Here is a 19,901-nt window from a genome sequence, read left to right on the forward strand (position 1 = left end):
AAACACAGGGGCTGAGATGACCAGACGCATGCCTAGTCATCTGGGGCTTAAGATGGCTCTAAAAAAAACCCAAACCAACCTTTTATTTTCAGAAATCACGCCATCCTCCTCTCAAAACATGAACTACTCATAGCTCCTGAAAATCCCGGCCAAAACTCTTTGAACCTCCCTTTAAAACGTGAGGCAGAATCAGTCAACTCAAGGTAAACTGTCATGAGATGAGACCACCCGGTATTTACTTTAAAAACTGGCCCATGCTAAACAACAAACGCCAGAATATCGTAATAGAACAAATCTACCGACGGCTTTGGATATTTTGCTCTATTACCTCCGTATTTTTTCAAACAGGAGATTATCCTCTAATAAAACCATTCAAACCAGCCTTAATTTTGTAGCTTAGAATTTAAGAAGTGAAAACTCATTGCAGAACCTTTTATTTTGGGGTAGTTTAGTGTTTTTCTACTTTGAAAAGAACTTTAATATGGAGCAGATTTTTCTTCTGCTATGCAGCAAACACAAGAACCTCCAAAAATGGTCTCTTCTACGCAGTAAATTTTACGCACAAATCACCAAGAATGGAAGATGTTGAACTGAGGATCCAAGACTAATACCTGGAGATCCCACGTACGCATCGCTGTAGCAGCCACTGGAGGGTAAACCAAGAGGCTTGACGATGAGATGCGGGTGGGCAAGTTGTCTCCTATCCAGCCAAGCTGCCTCAAGGTTGGTCCCCAACGCTGTCCTCCTTTACCTTGAGTCCCTCCAGCCACAGTGACCATTTGTTCCCTGTTAAGGTGCAAACGCGGCTCCCCGAGACATTTGGAAAGGGCCCCTTCGGGACCCCCTTGTGAAATCTGTGCTTGTCTCCGCTATTACTACTTTACACTAGAAACTACAAATTACTTCATTTTCCCCCCGATTCCATACAAATATAAAAGATGAAGCTATCCAAACCCCATATAATCTAATTATACTACATTAACAGTGCCAGAGATCGTTTCTAAGCCCGTATCTGCATTCCCACCTCTATTCCTCTCCCTACGTTACTCAGGTTCCTCTGGCCAGGGGAAATCTCCAAGTGCAGCTAAAGCTTTTTTTTTTTTTTTTTTTTTGCACTAACACACATAATTTAAGGAAACGGGGAAAAGATGGAAAATTAAACAATATTCATGTTTACGCAGTTATTACACACTATGCCCAAATGCTTAAAAATCCTCTCTACCTTCCAGGAGCTCACCTGGCTTTCTGAGCAGCACCTAGCTCAAAATATACCAAGGTTCTCCAAAAATAGCTTTTCCTCTGCCCCATTTTAGCAACGAAATCGGAAAATGCGTAATGGGAGCCCTTGGCCAAACCTCTGGACTGGCAGGACTCTGAATTTTCCCAAGGTTTCATCTTATTTCTTCATAAATAGCGAGAAGTAAACCCCCTTCGACTCCAGGAGCATCGAGGTTCAGATGCCAGACACGACACATCTGACTCATCTCCACCATTCAACAGCAATTAGCTCAAAATAAGAAAGAGGAAAGTGCCGACGTTAACAGCAACGGCTGACTCGCTTCTGGTGTTCTAGTCGTCATGGATAAAGTGCAGAGGAAGGGGGATTTAAAGGTATCTGGGATGATGAAAAGGGTTAAACGGGGGACACAACGAAAACCACAGCCGTGGGCTCCATTTTTGGAGAAAACGGCTTTAGCTAACATGTTTCTGCTGGGATTTCTAATTGGCCAGGTCTCAGTTTGTTTTATTTGCTCATAACATGCTCAAAGGGCGTAAAAAGCCTGGCAAGCGGGTTCCATAAAAGGAACGAGAGGGGCTAAATGCGAGACGAAGAACAGAAAACGGATGGGTTAACAGAGTGAAAGCAAGGGGAATGATTCCTGCAGGTTCTCCAAGTGTCAGTATATATTGCCTGCTTCCGCACTTGGATGACTTCAAGAACATCCTCTGCAAAGTGCGAGCGCATCCCCTGAAAAGCGCGCAGAGCCTGGAGACCTTGGCTCACAAAGCCAAGCCCTGCTGGGTTCCAGCCACAGAGAACGTCCTCCATCCTCACTCTCCGCTGTGGTGGAAAGGAGTTTTCCCTCCTCTCCTCCACCAGGCGAAGAAGGGGATGGAGTCTACGCTGGCCCAACTTCCTTGCCAGGTGGCTTGTCCCACTAGCTCAGGAGGTGCCACGCAACTTCTCCCAGCCATCCAACCAAACCCACTTGAGGAGGGAATGCTGTAGCCAACACCCAATGAAGGAGAAAGACCTTCGGTCTGTTCTCCCATGGCTGGAGCATCACCAGCTGTAGTGCCAGAGAAGGTCTCTCTTGACTTGGAGAGATGGCGCTGGGTAATCTGTCTTTCGAAGGGATCGCCGCGGCAAGCACGACCAGGTATTCTCCCTGCAGACGCCCGACACATTTGGGGGAAGTCATCACATAGTCTACGCCACTTCAACACGGGTACTGCCAACGCTTACACCTCCAAGGGAAAAAACCACTACTTTTACGTTAAAGGTAACCGTGTTACTGCTTAATTAAAGTATGAGGTTATTAGTTGGCTAGCCTGGATATATAATTTTTCCTATAATACAGTGGAATTTCCTCTCCTAAAAATATTCTATGTTTTTTTCCGATGTTCGCCTTCAGAAGATTTTTATGAAAGGAGTGCGTAACTCTTCTACCTGAAATCTGCATGACAACCTGGTTGCCTTTGTTTCTCAAACATCACTCTCAGCTTTCTAAGAGGAAGGTGGCCCATAGAGAGCAATAAATTACGTACAGAAAATATTTTCGATTAGGAAAAAAACAGCTCGGAAACGGAACATGCACTGAGAACTTAATGGCGGCAAATCTGCCTACCGTATATTTGAAACACCGGACTTGGGTTTTTGGATACAAATGCCCCTGATGCTCCCAGGGGAAGAGCAGGCAGCTATAGCACCTATGGGACCACGAGCCGCGATTCCTGAACCCCCGCTGTGTCCCCCCCGCAGGGGTGCAAAGCTCGTGAGCACCAAGACACAGCGGGCTTCACAGCATCCCCTTCAGCTGCACGTGAGATGGGTTGTCCCGTCGCTGAAGGACCACCCGCCAGTACCAAAGATCAGGGAGCTGCATGGGAATGATGGAGAAATAGCAATTATAATAGACACCCTTCCTCAATTAAAAAGAAAGTAATAAAATTATCCCAGTATGAAGAGAATCAGCTGTAGCCTTACTCTGATGCAGCCAGCCTAGGCTGGTTGAAGAAAGATTCCCCCCCCAAATAGTCAAAGGTCTATACAGTAACAAAGTACAAAATGAGAACACCGCTGAATAGGAAAAGCTGGTCAATATTCTCATGCTTCCACCTTGAGGCTCTCTTTTCTTCCACAATTTGATGATTTTTACATCAAATCCTTATTTTTTTGAGATCTTTTTTCCTGAAGATAACCAGATTGCCTTTTTTCCTTCACATTTTGTCCACATATAATTTATTTAGCGATTGCTACGCTCCTCCCGTCTGTATGCCAAATGAAATCCACAGCCCCAAGGAAGAGCACCAGTGAAAGCTTGGGAAATACATACGAGCAGGTAGATTTGCAAATTACTATGCTGTGTGCACCTCACTGCCTTCACATAATTGCTCTTTTGCCATCAAATTCAGTTGAGTTTTCAACTTCTCCGTGATATACCCTTCCCCCGTCTTCACATTGCCATATGCCACTTAAAAAAAAAAAAATCACTTTTCTGCCTGCCAAAACCCGTACAAGCCTGCTTCCCCGTGCCAGAATCCTACTTCGTTGAAAACAGGAGAAGCTAGGATCTGCCCGGTAATACCAAAATAATCAAATCAAGTATTAAAACTTGGAATTCAAATGAACTGTCCAGGCTACTTTCACAAGCCATTTTTCTTCCCGAAAGCAGCCAAGTTGGGAGTCAAGCGCAGCCATGCCCTGCCCGCCGCGGTGAAGGCTATCAATTCTGAACTTAATCAAATCTGATCTTCCCACAGCCAGACTAGGGCTTTTTGTCTTGGCTTGTGAAAGCTTTGTGACTTCTGGAGTAAAATATATTTACAGCGCTGGGAAACAGCCTCTTTTTCCTTTCTAAAAGGCCTCTACGCTTTTTTTTCCCCATGCCAAACATGCCATAACCTCCTTCTGATACGTTCCTCAAAGGTTTGCGATGGAAACAAGAGCTCGCTGCTGGAAATATTTTCAATGTACAATGATCTGTAACCCACAGATCCTAACTAGTTGCACATTATTTAGTACACATCCATTACAGTTTATAAATTAACAGAGATGTCCTTTTCTGTACACAAAAAAAAAAAAAAAATCAATGCATATTTATGTTTTTTTTATTCAAATAGATTTTACATACATATAATCTAGAGACACAATACAAAAATCTGTATAAGTTAGGCAATGCATCACAGGAGTGACCAAAAACTCAACACATTTACCTTGGCAAAATGACAGAACCTATTTCTGCTGGCTGAAAAAATATTAGCCTTTAATGCGTTTATTAATTTCACTAAACATACTTGAAATGTTTTTCCTTAGCGGTATTCATTATTCCTTTTTGTGTTTCATAGTTACTCTTATTTATTTTTTCCATTTTGTTTTTACACCAAGGAGACTGCAGTCAAATAACACTCAGCAACTCATTTCCTCTCTTTGGACTGAAAAATTAAACAGATACTAAATTATGACAGTGAATTTAGAAAGGAGGGCTCCAAGGGCTTGAAAGAACATGTCTGAGATAATATGATGCTTCTAAGAATATTGCAATCACATCCAAGCAATCACCGAAGCGTGCCATGTAACTACCTCCTCAGCTAATATGCTTTTTTCTCCGTGATGACTAATCATGTTCTATTAAACAGCAGTAATGCTGGAAGAACTCAACTATACAAGTGTAATGAAGCCAGTATTCTCCCCGGACAGATTAGCTACAACTGATTTGACACATACCATCATAGGAGCTTCAAACCTGACAAACTCTGTGCTTGCTTCTGATTTATGCCGTCAAGCTCTTCAGAGAAGAGAATGAAATCCAGGCGTCGCGTTTGGTAGAGGTGAAATGTACTGATGTGCTTAACTGTCAGTTACGGAAAGTCACCATCTCTCCTTCCTTCTCCTCTCGCTCGCCTCTCCCTCCGCCCCTTCCCTCCACGCTCGGGAAGCCTGCGTCCCCCCCCGGGGACGACCGCTCTCCCATGGTCCCGGTGCCACGCGCGGCGTGTCCTGCTCAACTCACGCGCTCTCGCCCGCTTGTTTCCATCGTTCGAGAGCTGTCACTGAAACAACTGCTTTGTCTGCAGCCACTTTTTCTCCTTCTCATCCCCTCGCGCTCTCCAGACGCGCCGTTTCTGGATGGGACAGGGATGTACCGAAGGGAAAAGGGAAAAGGAGAGTTACCAGACTCACAGAGCAGAGCTGTGATGGGGATGGAGGAATATGAGGCTGCGGATGTAATTCAGGTCAGCGAATACACACGAGTGAGCTCCTCAGATGATGGTGGGCATCCTTCCACTGCTGTTGTTCCGGTTATTGTTCTTCCTGGACAAGTTTGGAGTGGCCATAAGGACAAAGCGCTCGTCGGGGCAGCCGTACTGGAGGAGAACGTCAATGCACTCCTGGCTGGAGGCCTGCCGGGCATAGGCCAACGCTGTGTTTCCATGGGCATCGCGTGCCATCACGTCGACGCCATACTACAGAAAGAAGAGACGTGTTGTTGGAAGCTGCGGTGCCAACAGTGCGTTAAAATGGAGGGAGCGGACTCAGGACACATTGGTTTGAATGTAACTGAGGATGGGGAGAGGGAGAAGAAAGCAGGTAGGATATAAGCCTGACAATGTGAGCAGCGCTTGTGTCACAGATGTAAAGGTTTCTATGGGGAGAGGCTCACTTATGGACCAAAATTTGCCACGGTGGTGTTTCACACAGGTGCTAGGGACGTCTCTCCTTCCTCGTTTCCTACGCTCTCCTCTACTCTCCATCAAGTAGCAGCAGACAGGCAGAAACACATGTTTTTATCACGTTGCTGTCTTTTGAGAGCACGCAATGAGGAACGTCTAGACTCAGGACACCAGCAAAGGCTTTGTGGAACCGGCAGGAAGGAGGTTTGGGAGGTCCTGCAGAGGGATGTAGCCAAGCAAAAGCCAACCCAGCCAGCCCCCTCTCCCCGGACACCAAGTACTTACCCAAATCAAGAGCTGCACTAAGACCACATTTCCTTTCCTGCATGCCAAGTGGAGGGCAGTGCGCCCATCACCATCTCCGCAGGTCTCGTTCACCTCTTCCCGAGTCCCGTGGGCAAGGAGCAGGATGACCGTCCGCAAGTCCTCCTCGGCTGTAGCCCTCAGGAGATGCTGGCCCAGAGAAAGCTCCAGGCACTGCAGCGGGGCAAGGAAGAGCTTCTGCTCGTATTTCGCACGTATCCAGCGCTCTTTTTCTTCCCTAGAGAAGCCAAAGGAGACAGGTCACTCTAACCCAATTTCGCTGACTGTGTACAATGGTGCAAGTTCAGCTTCGGCTATCGTTACACTAGCAAATGGCAGGTAACCAACATGAAAATCAGTCCCCCTTCAACTTTTTGGCAAGAAAGCCCTCATAGAAACAGTTCATCCAAACCTTATCTTTGCAGTGATGTTCGTGTCACCCATCTCATCATTCCCAAGTCATGTTCTTGCAATGCCCGAGATCTCCCTGGGCGGGTGCCGTGCCTACAGCGTCCTAACATCACAAAGGCCAGGAGGTCTTAAAAAACTCTGGGCTGCCCTGAGGACCGGCAATAGGTCAGTGCAAGTGCCCTCACCGTCATGAAAGCCAAAGACAGAAGAGGCAGCCTGGTTAAGGCTGTGCTGCAAAATACATTACAGAAAATGCACCAAACTTTTGAATCTAAGACCAGAAGTAAGCGAGCACCTGGGCTTGCATTTGAGACAGGAGGGCAAGCCCGGAAAGACTCAGCCTTGCTTGCAGAGGTGCTTTTGCCTTCTACCAGTTGAGTAAGGTTTCCAATGCAAAGGGCGTATGGATGGTTCCTCTGTTTGTTTTTCCCAAATGCAACCCACCCCCTCAACAATACTTTGAAGCACCATTTCCTCCTGATACGTCAAAGAACTACCAAAGGCCTTTTGGATGCTATTAGGTTACGGGACAACAAAGACCACAAACAAGTCCCTCAACTGTCCGTTAAAAAAATTACCATACAATTATATGATCTAAGAGATCTAGCCCTAGACAAAGTCCCATTTAGAGGTACCTCAGGTAATCTGTCCAGCCTGTGAAAACCATATACATCACCTAAACCAGGCAACTTGCTGCTGGTGACAGATTTTCTCCTTTGGCGTACAAAAGGCGAAGCTCTGTTTACGCCTTTCAGCCGTGTTTACACTACTCTCAGTAATCTAGTGTCAGGTTAGCCCTAATCTGTTTTTAAATACTTATGTAAACAGATCCTTCCAGCAGCAAATCTGGATTAGTTTTGCATCATTTCCTGGTACATGCGGAGTGACCTTGCTTTGACCTCCTTGGATGCTTTCAGGCACAGATTCCCAAAGCATGCGCTTCCCTACCCTGACCACGATTTACCTTACAAACAGGTCCAGGGCTTTTTTTTTTTTCTTCGGAGCAAAAGCGCAAACAGAAAATTAACACACAGAGTGCTTCGTTTCAATCAAGCCTTTGAATGACTCCTGGAAGCTAAAAGACACACACACAAAAAAAGCCCCCAAAACGTTTGGGGAGCTGCAAATTAACCTTTGATGGCAGGATCTGATAAAGAGAGTGTCATTTCAAGTATTCCAGATGGGGAGGAGGAAGAAAAGGACTTCTGTTACTTTTACACCCTTAACTCACGGTTTTTGTGTGTGTTTTTTTAAGGTTAAAAAAACAAACCAAAAGGACTGCAGCAAGGAGGATGAAGTAATATACATGCAATTATTTACAATAAAATGGGCATTCTTGCAACATTGCTGGGCTCAGTAGCCATTTAGTGTACCTTCAAGAACGTTTAGTAAAGCTCTAGTATGTTTTTAAAATATGTATAGAGTCTGCAAATGAATCCTCCCTCTCCCCCAGACCATCTTTTGAGTGACAGGAAGTTTTGGCTCCTGTCAGAGCATTGGTTGCTGCGATCACCACGGCTTGAAGACAAGTCCCTTTCCGTGGAGAAAACGACCTGTTTTACACAAGTCTCCTTGCTTCTAAAAACAATTCACCTTAAACTGCAATACTGAGCTATGGCACGGACCGAAACAGAAGCACTAAGCGCCAAGTTCAGGCAGAGGCTTTCAGAGCAGGTTTGCAAATTCATCGGCATGAATTTCACCTTCGCCGTGTGTCGCACGGGAGCGGACGAAGGCAATGCTGCTCCTGGAAGGCTGCGAGAGAGCAGGAGGGACGCCAACAACCCGATCCTGCTCAGGTTTACCCTACTGTCTCAGAAGGCTGGGAAAAGAACAAAAAACCCAATTAAAAATCAATCTACCAATCTATCAATCAATCTACCAGTCTACTAATCTATCAATCAAATTCTACCTTTGGAGTGACATTAAGGGTTGTGATGGGAACACAGCAACCATTATGAACAAAAGCAAAGGTGTTTTAAAAGCCTCAGACATTTGGGGGCAGCACGTCACTGACATGGGCTATCGAGTGAGATTTCTTACTCAATTCTACAAACCAGGCGCAAGAAAGATACGTCGTTTGGATTTTCCGGTAGAAAATGAAACTTTATCATAGAGGTAGGAGGAAAAGCACGCTTGCCCACACCTCATGGACAGTCAAAATGAGAGGGACTGTTTTGGAATGAGTATCTAGAAAGCCAACGTCCACGGACATCCTCCCTGCGTTGCTGGCACAAACCATTTCATTCTGAACGGGAAGTCCTGGGGACTTTCCTGGAAGAGAGCTTCAGCTCGCATTCATCTTAGCAATCCCGACAAGACGACATAAATACTGTAATTGTTTCTCTGATGCCCCAATTTAACTTGTGGGATCCACAGCTTGTCTTGGTTGAGGTTTCATTTCCCCCAAGGAAGGCCAGTCCAAGAGCAGAGTTGTCAGCAGTAGATCACTTAACCTCATTGCAGTTCCCTGGAGGACCACTGTTCACATCCCCTGTTAGCTAATGAGCTAAAAAATGAATTATTGGAGCGGTCAGCAATAAGCAGGAAGAGGAGGCACAGTGTTTCATTTTAGCCAGCGCTGACATACCTTTAAATAAATCAACTGAATAAGAGGAAATGTGAGGAAGAGCAACTAATAAGGAGAAAGACACCGAACCAATCCTAACAAATAAAGGAGATGTACATTGGCTAGTAAGTATTTCCCTCGTTTTCTTCCCTTCGCTGTAATCCCAGTGACTTCCACTCTAAACGACTCCTCAACACCAGAGCCTTTCTGTTGTAGTTGTCAAAGCCAAAACAAGACTCTTTTACTGAACTTTCAAAATCCAGTGGAGTCCTTTGCTCAGGACCAGACTAAAGCTGGTGTGCTGGAGAGGCAGCATCATCATGCGCTCAGATGGTCCCGACGATACCCAGTGCTGGAGATTGTGCCAGCTGCCTCTTCCTCCTATATCCTACAATGACTTTTCTTCAGTGATGACGCTAGCTGCTATTTTTTCAATGCGTATGCACAAAGGGATTAATAAATTCCCAGATAAACTTAAGAGAAAAAAACATAGTTATAAGATCAGATTTTCTTTGAGCCTTTTATCTCTGAAAGTGGTGCATTCAAACCCAGACCGCCGGATACAAACTTCAAACCTCACTGGTCATACAAGGGCTGAACACAAGAGAGTAAGACTGCAAAATACTCTGCGGTACCGCAAGAGGAACGAGCCTTGGCCAAAAAAATACCACCAAGCTCTTTGCTCTTGCAGGAGCCTCCATCACTAGTGAACTCTAAGTACACACAGTGGTGTGAATAATGAGATCTCTGCCACGGCTGCGGTACTGTACATAGGTAAAGGGTTATTAGAAACAGACGAAAATTTCAGTTCTCAGTTTATTTTGATCTAATTAGGTGCTTGCTTCTCAAGATAATGTCCAATTATTTAAATTACTCTGCCAGCCACATCACATCATTATTATCTGGAAACATAAATACCAGGCACTGTAAGGGGGGAGGCTAACTATGTAGCACGAGAGAATATAAAAGGCAGTTTTGCTCAGAGCACAGCTTCACTCCAGGAGCTACACCAGAGATGCTCATTTAGGACGGTCCCATGTAGCTCAGCCCCACGGAGTGCATCGCGTGGCTCTCCCTACCTCGCTTAACTGTGTGCGGTTTTACACCTGACAAATCCGAGCAGGAGCCTCGTACCACTGATAGGGACTCTCCATCCTACTCCTCCTCGCTCCCATTCGCCTCTGCCTTCAACTTCATTTGTTCCTCACGTATACTTGGCGGAGAGGCATGAAAGACAAACACGAAAAGGATGTGCAGGGTAGAAATAAAAGCCGTGTTCGCACGGCGACTCAGAATTCGATTGTGTGGGCAACAGCATGAGGATGGAGAGCCTGAGAACTTGCCATCAAAATTCAACAGCTCCAGCGCAAAAGCAGCCTTGTTCTTACCAAAGCGCTAACAAGGATGACAAAAACCTTGTGTCACTTGCTCGTTATCTAAAATTACTCACCGTTTGTTAAAAGGCTCGATGAAATTTTGAAAGGCTGCATTAAAAATGTTATGGACAGCAGGTATTTACCACGGCAGAGCATTGATGTCCCACCATCAGAAATACTGAGCAGGCTTGGTGCAGGCATTTTGAAGTGAAGTTTTATCCTCCACATCTCTAACAACACTAAAAAGCTCTTGAGTTTTTTTATCTTTTCTTCTCTCTTTCTGAAGAAAGTAATTCGGTAACTGAGGAGGTCTCTTAAATGGTCTCTAGCGCTGCCATGCATGTGCCGTGCCCGTGTGCTGCCATTTCTGGTTGCTCACTCAAGTACAACCGTTTAACGCAGTAGTAACCTGGCCAGCTCAGCAAGAGCACTGCCAAATTTTCTCTCCTGTTGGCCAGCTGACAAGGTTAATGTGTCTCTTCCAAGAAAATGAAGTAAATCTAACCCCCGTACCTCCCAAACTCCTGGAGAGTCCCAGAATGTGTCATTAGCTTTGTGGTCCAGCATGCGTCACCTAATGACCAGCGCTGGGCAGCCGGTTGGGCCGGCGCTTGCCGGTTAAGCAAACCCCTTCGCGATGAGCCTGCATGCATCCGGTAAACTGCATCGCTTTGGATAGAGTTGGCGATGCAGCGTTGGGGTGGGTAACAAACATAGTGTGTGTGTGCGGGGGGAGACGGGATTGAAACGTTGGGAAAAGTTCATGATGTTTTTAATTGCAACTAGCAAAGGGGGGAGAAGAAGAGAAGGCGAGAAGAAAGGGCTAGCAGCAAGGAATTTCCAAAGTGTCTTCCTGCCCCAAGCAAAGCAGGAACTGGGAGGAGAGGCATGGAAGAGGAGCTGGGAACAATATGCTGAGAAAACACGGGGGCTTCCTCTCTCTGCAGGAGAAGACCCCACTCTATTGCAAAGTAAGTGCTTAGCAGTTGACTGCTTCCTAGCATGCATGCCTTCTCTCCCCGGCTGCGTTGCTAAGGGGGAAGGCGCACAAGCCCACCGGGGATATATAGGTCCCTGGCAAACAAGAGGGCTCCAGACAGCAAACAAAGACCGATGGGTATTTATTCCTTAATTACGAAAAGCTTTTAAGAAACAGGCCACTGTAAATCCCGCCTGCTGAGGAAAAGGAGGCAAAGGACCACGATTTATGTGCGCCAGGGCAAAGAGGAAATAAATATCTCTTTGGCTCCTGATCAATATTATGAGTGTTTTGCCAACCTACAGGGTGTTTTATGAGCTGTAAGGACAGAAAGGGATCATTAATAATTAAATAAAGTCAACCTATTAAGCTTATTACTTCTTACAAGTTAAACATCCCTGATGGATGAAGAGCAGCCCTATAGGAAAGCTGCAGAGAAGCCAACCCAAGACGTGTCTTGTCTTGGACTCTGGACCAGGGCTCTCCAGGCAAGCAGTGTAGTAACTCAGCCTGGAAATGATTTAATGACCGTCTTTGCCAGGGAAGTTATCTGGCTGAGGACAGAGTTCAACCCGCCGTCAAACCTGCAGAGTTCCGTCCACCAGCCAGAAGAGGCAGAAACACGCAGTTCAGTGCCATAGAAATATCGCAAATTCAAGTTACTTCTACCGTCAGACCGGTTCAAGCAACCAAAACACCAGCCCCAAAGACGCAAATAAAGGCGGTTTCCCATCAGAAGCATGCCCAAAGCCCCTCGTACTGTCAGGGAGCTGTTTTCTGAAGCCCGCGAGTCAGGATCTTTTCTACCATTAGCTTTACTACTACATTTTTCAGTTTTCCTTTTCTAGCTGTGTGTTTAGGGAAAAAAAAGCCCTACTGTGCATGACGGACAGAGATCGCTCATACGTGCGAAGCCCGAATGTGCTTCTCAAATTAATCATGTCTTGCACGACACTTACTGGTATAATCGTAATTTGGATTCGGCAGAGCTTCTCCACTTTCTCTGCCCTCTCTTCTGACAGCGTCCCCCTGCGTAGGGCTCCAAAATATTTCTGCACTTCTAGGTTAGCCTTCTAATGATGCCACGGAGGAACCAGCAGCTCTCCCTTAGGTGTTAAGGCACCTACAGGATTTATTACTGCACATAATTACCAGCCTGGCCGAGACATCAAGGTTTACTGACTTCAGGCTTTTTAGATAAATATCCTGCAATTGCAGGCTCTAATATATCACATAAAATTGCAGCAAACTTATGTTTTCACTGCGCAACACTCAATCTAATAATTTTTAAGGTATACTCGATAAAATACATCACATCGGAGGTCTCCTCTGTATAAAGTTAAGCAAAAGCTATGTGACATACAACGGTAAGGAATACCGCAGATACTAAGAAAAGGCTTATTAAGGTGAGAATAAAGATCGTGTGATAACTGTAAGCCCTGCAAGCTGGTTATGTCTTTTCTCAAGACAAATCCAAGCTTCTTTTGTTCCATACAACTATGTGAAATGAAAACAGTCCCTAGAGATTTAACAAAAAGCTTGAAGAATGCCATGAATGGCATTTTCCACTAACTTTTCCACTTACTTTTCCCACTAACCCCAAAAGCCCCAGAATTTTTTTAAACTGCATTGCCAGCAACATTTAGGAGCAAAAAATCGAACAATGGTGAACTCTTAATGATTTTTAATCACTTAGCTTGGTGAAAACAATTAAAAGCGCACTGTGAACAGCGAAGGAAGATGGGTTTCTGCTAAGATGCGCAAGGAGAGACCTTATGAGAATGTGGGATATGACAGCCATGAATGACCGTTCCCTTCCACCCACCCTCTGCTGACCAACAGAAAAACTTTTGAGTTCCTGATTCGATTCCTTTTTCCTGGATATTGCTGTACAAGCATAAAGACATCCATGGAAAATTTACACCAAAACATACTATTGTGCTGGTTACCAGAAAAAAAACCACCACCAACAACAAAACAAAACAAAAAAACCCCAAAACCCCCAAAAACAAAAAACCAACCAAACAAAAAAAACAGAGAGAGAGAGCGAGAGAGAAGGAAAAAAAAGCGAGTTATTACTGTGTGGTTCTAGATACATACATGGACTGCTTCCACTCCTTGGGTGGCCGACCTCAACACTTGGGTTTACTACAAATATCACCTAAAAAAAGCCAAAAGCTGCTCTACAACAGTTGCATGGAAATGCTAAAACCAAGGAGTATATTTGCTTCTTGCTTGTTTGCAGTTACATATATACATATATGCAGAGAATAGGAATTGCAAACATGTATCTAATGCATTTCATTATTCATATGTAAAACATACTTAACATGATGTCTTAAGTGTGTAAATCCAATTGCATTGTGCCGGTACCTAAAAGCAAACTGGAAATTTCAATTTAGGATTTGATATACAGTCACTCAGGTTGGAAGATTCCATTAATTTGCAATTTGTTAACACTAATTTTCTCCTATAGGAAGGCTACACTCAATGCAATAGTATTTTAAATATAGCTCAAGAAAACATTACATACTTTTTCCTTTTTTTAAAGGAAAAAATATGAAAATTCCATTTGAAATCAATTTTCACACAAAACGTGGCAGTAGTTTTGGACAGATAATGAAACTAAAAATGAACTATTAGGAAATATTTTGTGGAAATGAAGGTAAGTCTGCTACCTTGGTTATTTCTGTCTAAAAATCCGGCTATTTTCACCCCAAACCAGGCTTCTGCTTTCGTATTAGAGGAAGCTCTTGTACAGGACTCAAGGAAGGGGGGGGGGGGTGACATACGAATATTTCAATGCATAAATCTCAATAATCTGTGCCAGGTGAGAGACAGAGCGAGGTAGCCAAGTGAGGTTCCCACAGACCCTGAGTAATGTGGCATGTAACAGGGACGTACATCAGCGATGTGCTTTCCAGCGGCTCCTCCCGTGATGTGACTATCACAGCGCATTAAGGATACCATAACAGTCGCTGATGTGATCTGCTTTGGAACGTATCACATCATAAACAGATGAGAGAAGAGAAATGGAGCTTTTCCTCTGCTCATAATGCTGTAAAGTGGAGAAGCAGCATAACTATGAGTGCACCAATGCCTTATAAATAATGAAAGGTGGGGAAAAAAAGCCCTCCGAGGTCTACCCAAAGGGCTGACAAACTTGCAGTGTAGACGTTAAAGAGATCTCAAATGAGAGCTTCCTTAGCACACAAAGGTGGCTTCAGTGATCCAAAATGGAAAAAAAATATGTTGTGGGCTGCAGAAGGGGAATGCAATCTTTACCTGAGGATCAGGAACTGGAAGAGGACAGTCTAATTACAACACTTCACAAAGACCCTCCAAAATTTTCTTGACAGTTTTTGGTCCTTTGTTACCAGTAACTCCTGAGCAATCCTACAGTTTGGTTTACAAGGAACGACAAAAGCCCTTTCAGGGGGCTTTAATATTATCTTAATTCCAGCAGAAGCAATAAGAAGATGCTCTTTGGACTATTTGGAAAAACAGCCCCCAATATTAGGCTGAATTTATAGAAGATATAAAAGAGAAAACACAAGTAATAAACACTGTATTTGAGCATAGACTGTGAAGAAAAACACATTTGGAGCAGGAAGCAAATAAAAACAAATGCTTGCTCTGCGCAGGTCAGCAGCGGAAGGCAGGCATGCTTGCAGCTGGAGGGTTAGAGGGCTGGGAAGCACCCGGACCATCCCCGTGGGCAGCATTTCTGTGACCCATGTCCAACTCTTCCCTAGTGACTCCCTTTGGAGTTCTCCCCTCGCCTGCCCTCACCTTCCAACATCTCCTCATCGGCAATTCCAATATATCCCATATGCTCCTCTTCCTCTCCGACACATCTCCCCTTCTCCAGCAACACACCTTTGCCTGTCCCACTAAGCCACCTCTAACAGTTACTTCTTCAGCTGCTTTGGCCACCTCTTCTATCTCACCAATGCTATGGACTCTACAGAAATCGCTAATGTCATCAGACTCTTCCATTAGTCTCATTTGTTAAATGACCATTTTTGTTTGGTAAAAACGACGCCTGTTCTTGGCAAGTTAGATCTCCTGAGGTATTCTCTCCGTTCAGCAACTGGTGGGACTTCCCTCTACCTTGGTTTTAGTGGGCTGCAGGTGTTTGACGCCTTTCTAAAACCAGAAACGATAATTCGTTTAAAAAAGGCGGTTGGTAGATCAGCTCACACTTCTGAAAAAACAAAGGAGATGAAGAATTAACTTGAGTAACAAAGACTAAAAAAAGAAAAAGACTTGAGAAACTCTCAGCAGTTATCATCCACAGAAATCCACAAGGTTTCCTCTGTACCTAAGAAATGAAACCTCACTGTTGGCTTTTTGTTTGCAGATTTTCAACAACGGGACACCCAACTTTGGGGTTGCCCAAATGTGCCCCAAAAGGCGAGATTAGAAACGGACTCAGCTTTCAAAAGACACTCGAGTGCTCAAGTACTGCTGAGGCATTTCTAGTTGTGCACCTCTGCCTATTAATCACTTGCAAACCTTTAGGCTTTTATGATTTACAAGCCATACGGTTGACGCTTAACAGTGGGAAACCCACATAAAACCTGACAGCAACGAAAATCCGCACCGGAGACGCCTGCCAAAAGTGACAGCAAGTTCCACTTCGAGAGCACCTCCGGAAAGAGGTGTGCAGGGTTTTAAAAGCTGTGTCCCAGAATTAAAGCCAGAATTAAAGCCTCTTGCCCAAGTGCCCTCAGTGCGTAAGTGCCCTCTCTCTTTCAGCTACTTCCCTGCAAATCCCGCTTCAGGACACATTTGGAAATTATTTAAAAAAAGATAAAATATCCCTAATCTGTTACCAATTAGAAGAAACATGTGAATATTATTTTCTAATTTGTGACTCAATCTTAAAAGCAAAGTTACTCAAATAATTACATGGGCTCCTCAATATTTCTATTGTGCTCCTGAAAAAAAAAAATAGTGGGTATGTCCTCTTCTGCCCGCTATGCCCCAGGGCTGAATATATCAATAAGTACATCAAAGCCCTGAACGTGAACTGCCAAAAAATTGTAATTTCTGGTTTGTGGCAGCTGCAGCCCAAGGGCTGCCAAACTGATTAGTTACCTCCTAATGGTCTTTGTGCAACTTGAGTTTGCGGCAAGGAGGTGGGAAGGAGGAACAAGCCAAGGAGGATAGAAGTTGAATAGTAAACACACGGTGCTCAAGTTGTCCCCTACAGAAACGACCCATTTCCAGCCGGCCGTTGATGTGCAAGCTCCAAGCCAGGCTTTGTAAGAGCGGTGATGTAGGCTTCTTTTTAAAACCCAGACGTGGCGCGACTTGAGTGACTAACTCCTGAAAATTGGTAATTTCCTGGTGGTTAGCAGGAGAAGCTTCACCAATGGGAAAGCAGAAGCTGCTAATAAATTTATAGTGCGTTATATGCTAATTAGACCCCTTCAGCCCTTCAAGAGGCAGTGCCACCAATCAGGTTATCATTCCACAAACGTACTCCTTAGAGCCGATCTCATCACAAATCAGTCCTGCATTTAAAGTGCAATTCTCATTAGTATTACCTGGGAACGCACTTGTGAAGCAACGCAAGCGGGTATTTTTCTTCTCCCCTCTAAGCGCCCTTCCCCAGTGCCTTGTGCTATTTACCTCTTGCACACAGTCACGTCTGAACTTCGAATGGTAAATAATCATTTTGAATACCACATTCATTCTGCATCAAACCAGATTTATTACACACGTCATACTTGGGAGTTTCACCGTCATTCACAAGCCAGCCGTGCACCTCTTGGTTAAATTACATCCTTGTATCTAACCACGCACCATGCAATATTCTATCAATACCGTGCCACAGAGCAGATCCCTCAGCTTCCCACCCCATGACATCCACAAGTGCTAAGACACCCGATGGTGCTTATTTGACCGTTCAGAAAAAGGAAAAACACAGAAGCAGAGAGAAATAAAGAGCCTGTATGGTTTAGCGCCTTCAGTATATGTACAGATTTATGTAGCTCTGGTCACAGCTTAAACCACATCTTGGTGCTTATAGTGTATGCGAGCAACACTCTGTTTTGGATGCCTTGCAAAGCAAGTTTGCCTTCATTTTCTGCTGAGCAAGGCTAGAAACAGACTTTCGTTTCAGCTTTAGTAGACTATGGCGGTACAAAGATGCCTCCTGGTCAAGGAACACACGGCAACCTGAGTTACTAGTAATGCATTTTCCTTTTCTGTTTCAAACTGGGTTCAGACCTTGGACAAGCACACCCAAAAACTGGACCCAACCCTAGGTGGCCTCCACTATTTCCAGTCAAAATTACTTCAAATTTGTGCTTATTGAGGTAAACACTTTGTGATTTGCTCTTGTCAGCTGCCACAGCACGAGCAGGAGCAGCAGACAAATGTTGTACAATTGCAGTTGTTTTGGTTCTGAGCACTATGGGATGTTCTTGTAGGGGCTCAGAAAAAGGGTCACAGGATCTCCTGAGTTTGTGGCAAGAAGAGCAAACCACCGTGGTTTTTCACAGAATCATAGAATAGTTTGGGTTGGAAGGGACCTCTAAAGGTCACCTAGGCCGATCCCAATGCCATGAGCAGGGACATCTTCAACTAGTGCAGGTTGCTCAGAGCCCTGTCCAACCTGACCTGGAATGTTTCCAGGGATGGGGCATCTACCACCTTGCTAGGCAACCTTTCAAATGGCGCTTTGTCCTCCTCCACTAGGATGTCCAAGAGCATCAGGACATGGTAGCCAGTGCTGGAAGCTCACCTGACTGCATCTCCTCGACAGACGTAACATCCACGTTACGTGGACGTAAGGAACAGGAACTCTCCAACGCCAGAATTACCGAAGCAACCTTCATTTCCCTGCTCCCTCTCCTGCACAGCCAAGTAAGCTCATCATTACTCATGGTAGGACCAAGATTTACTTGCCAAACTGCCCCTGCCCCCACTCATTTTAAATTTTGCAGAGGCTCTTCACAAAAAAAACCCCAAACAACCAACCTTAGGAAGAGCAGTGTGTGATGCCTCAAGCCTTGGGCTGTCACCTGCATCCTATTTCTACTTAACCTCTTAAATAACATTGGAATTCACTTTGTCCCCTGATGGGCGCCGTAATGAGAACCACCTGTCAATCACAGCTCCATTAGCCTGGACAGACTTTCACTTCCTGAAACAATTTATTGGATTCCCAGAAGCGAATGGACCTTCTTCCTTTTGAGCGGGGTTTTTTGGGGGGAGCTATTCAGCAGGAGCGGGTCTCCCTTCTGTTCCTGCTGAGCAGTCATTGTTTCCCCCGTTTGCTCATGAAAACGGTTTCCTGAGTTGACCCACCTCTTCTTGTCCCGGGCAGGCCGAGTGTTTGCCAAAAACTTCTTTCGACTGCTCAGTTCACCGGCGCTATACAAAACCCACCAGCTGTTTCCAGCCACTGGGGCAGGGGAAAAAGCCAATCGTCCTGTTAACCCCTTCCCAACAAAAACCCTCTGCAGAAGGAGGTCTGCTTGGGTTGGGTGGTCGGTTGCACGCGGAGAGCTAGAGGGGCGCGAGCAACCTTAGGGCAGATGAGCGGGAATCCGAGGTAGCTCCTTCTTAGGAAAGAAATATCTGCTCTCACTTAGCATGAAAACGAAGTATAATTTTGTTTTCCTCTTCCTTTCTCTTGGTTGAAGTCAAACTGCAGCTCAAAGAAAAATCCTACTAATAGAGGCTAAAACCACTTTTGTTGAAACATTATCTTTAAAGGAGTATTTTCATTTCCCTGAATGTGTGCAGTCCTTATGAGGTTCATTTGCAATGCGCCTATCTGTTTTGATGAGATAATAAAATGTATTTTATTTAAAAATACTTCCATTTCCCCCCAAAGGAATTTAAATGGTCAGTTAATCTTTCTGCTTGAGAACAACCCACTGAGTAAATAAAAGAGGGCTCAAGATTATATAAACCGATTTTTTTTTTCCATTCTAACGCTGGTCTCAAAGACTAAAATACAACTGTACCTGAGCATTGGCTGTATGCCCTTTTAGTATAAATCAATTTAACTTTTAGCCTGGCAAAGAAAAAAATGGAAACAAGATGATAGTTATCTCTAGCCTTCTGTGATTCTCAAGTCAATAGTAAATGGGGGGACTCGTTAGTGCCATAGTGATCCAATCAGGATGAAATTATGCAGTCATGTAAGAAATAATATCTATTAGGCTAATTTAATCAACGAATACTTTACAGATGAATTAGAATGCAGAATCCAATTATTTCAAACATTTGGACTGTCAGCCGCTGTGTTTTTGAAGCTGTGGAAAGGGAGAAAAAGAAGGTTTAAGGAGCCTTTTAAGACGAGAGTGGCTGGGCTGTATTTATAGCAGGAGAGCTTATAACAGCA

General features: G+C 44.6%; 1 protein-coding gene across 2 annotated transcripts in view; it reads right to left on the reverse strand.

The window, feature by feature from the left end:
• Nucleotides 1–5,484: 5,484 nt before the first annotated feature.
• Nucleotides 5,485–19,901, reverse strand: part of AGAP1 (ArfGAP with GTPase domain, ankyrin repeat and PH domain 1) — a gene marked incomplete at its 3' end in the record, with an annotated part of 386,349 nt that continues 371,932 nt past the window's right edge. For both annotated transcript variants that reach the window (XM_082001546.1, XM_082001545.1), the window contains 2 exons: nucleotides 6,181–6,436; nucleotides 5,485–5,688 (listed from right to left, as the gene is read on the reverse strand). In XM_082001546.1, coding sequence (XP_081857672.1) covers nucleotides 5,485–5,688; nucleotides 6,181–6,436 — 460 coding nt within the window. The remainder of the gene's footprint in view (nucleotides 5,689–6,180; nucleotides 6,437–19,901) is intronic.

This window comes from Phaethon aethereus (assembly GCF_964289735.1).
Source record: "Phaethon aethereus genome assembly, chromosome: 6".
Lineage (NCBI taxonomy): Eukaryota > Metazoa > Chordata > Aves > Phaethontiformes > Phaethontidae > Phaethon > Phaethon aethereus.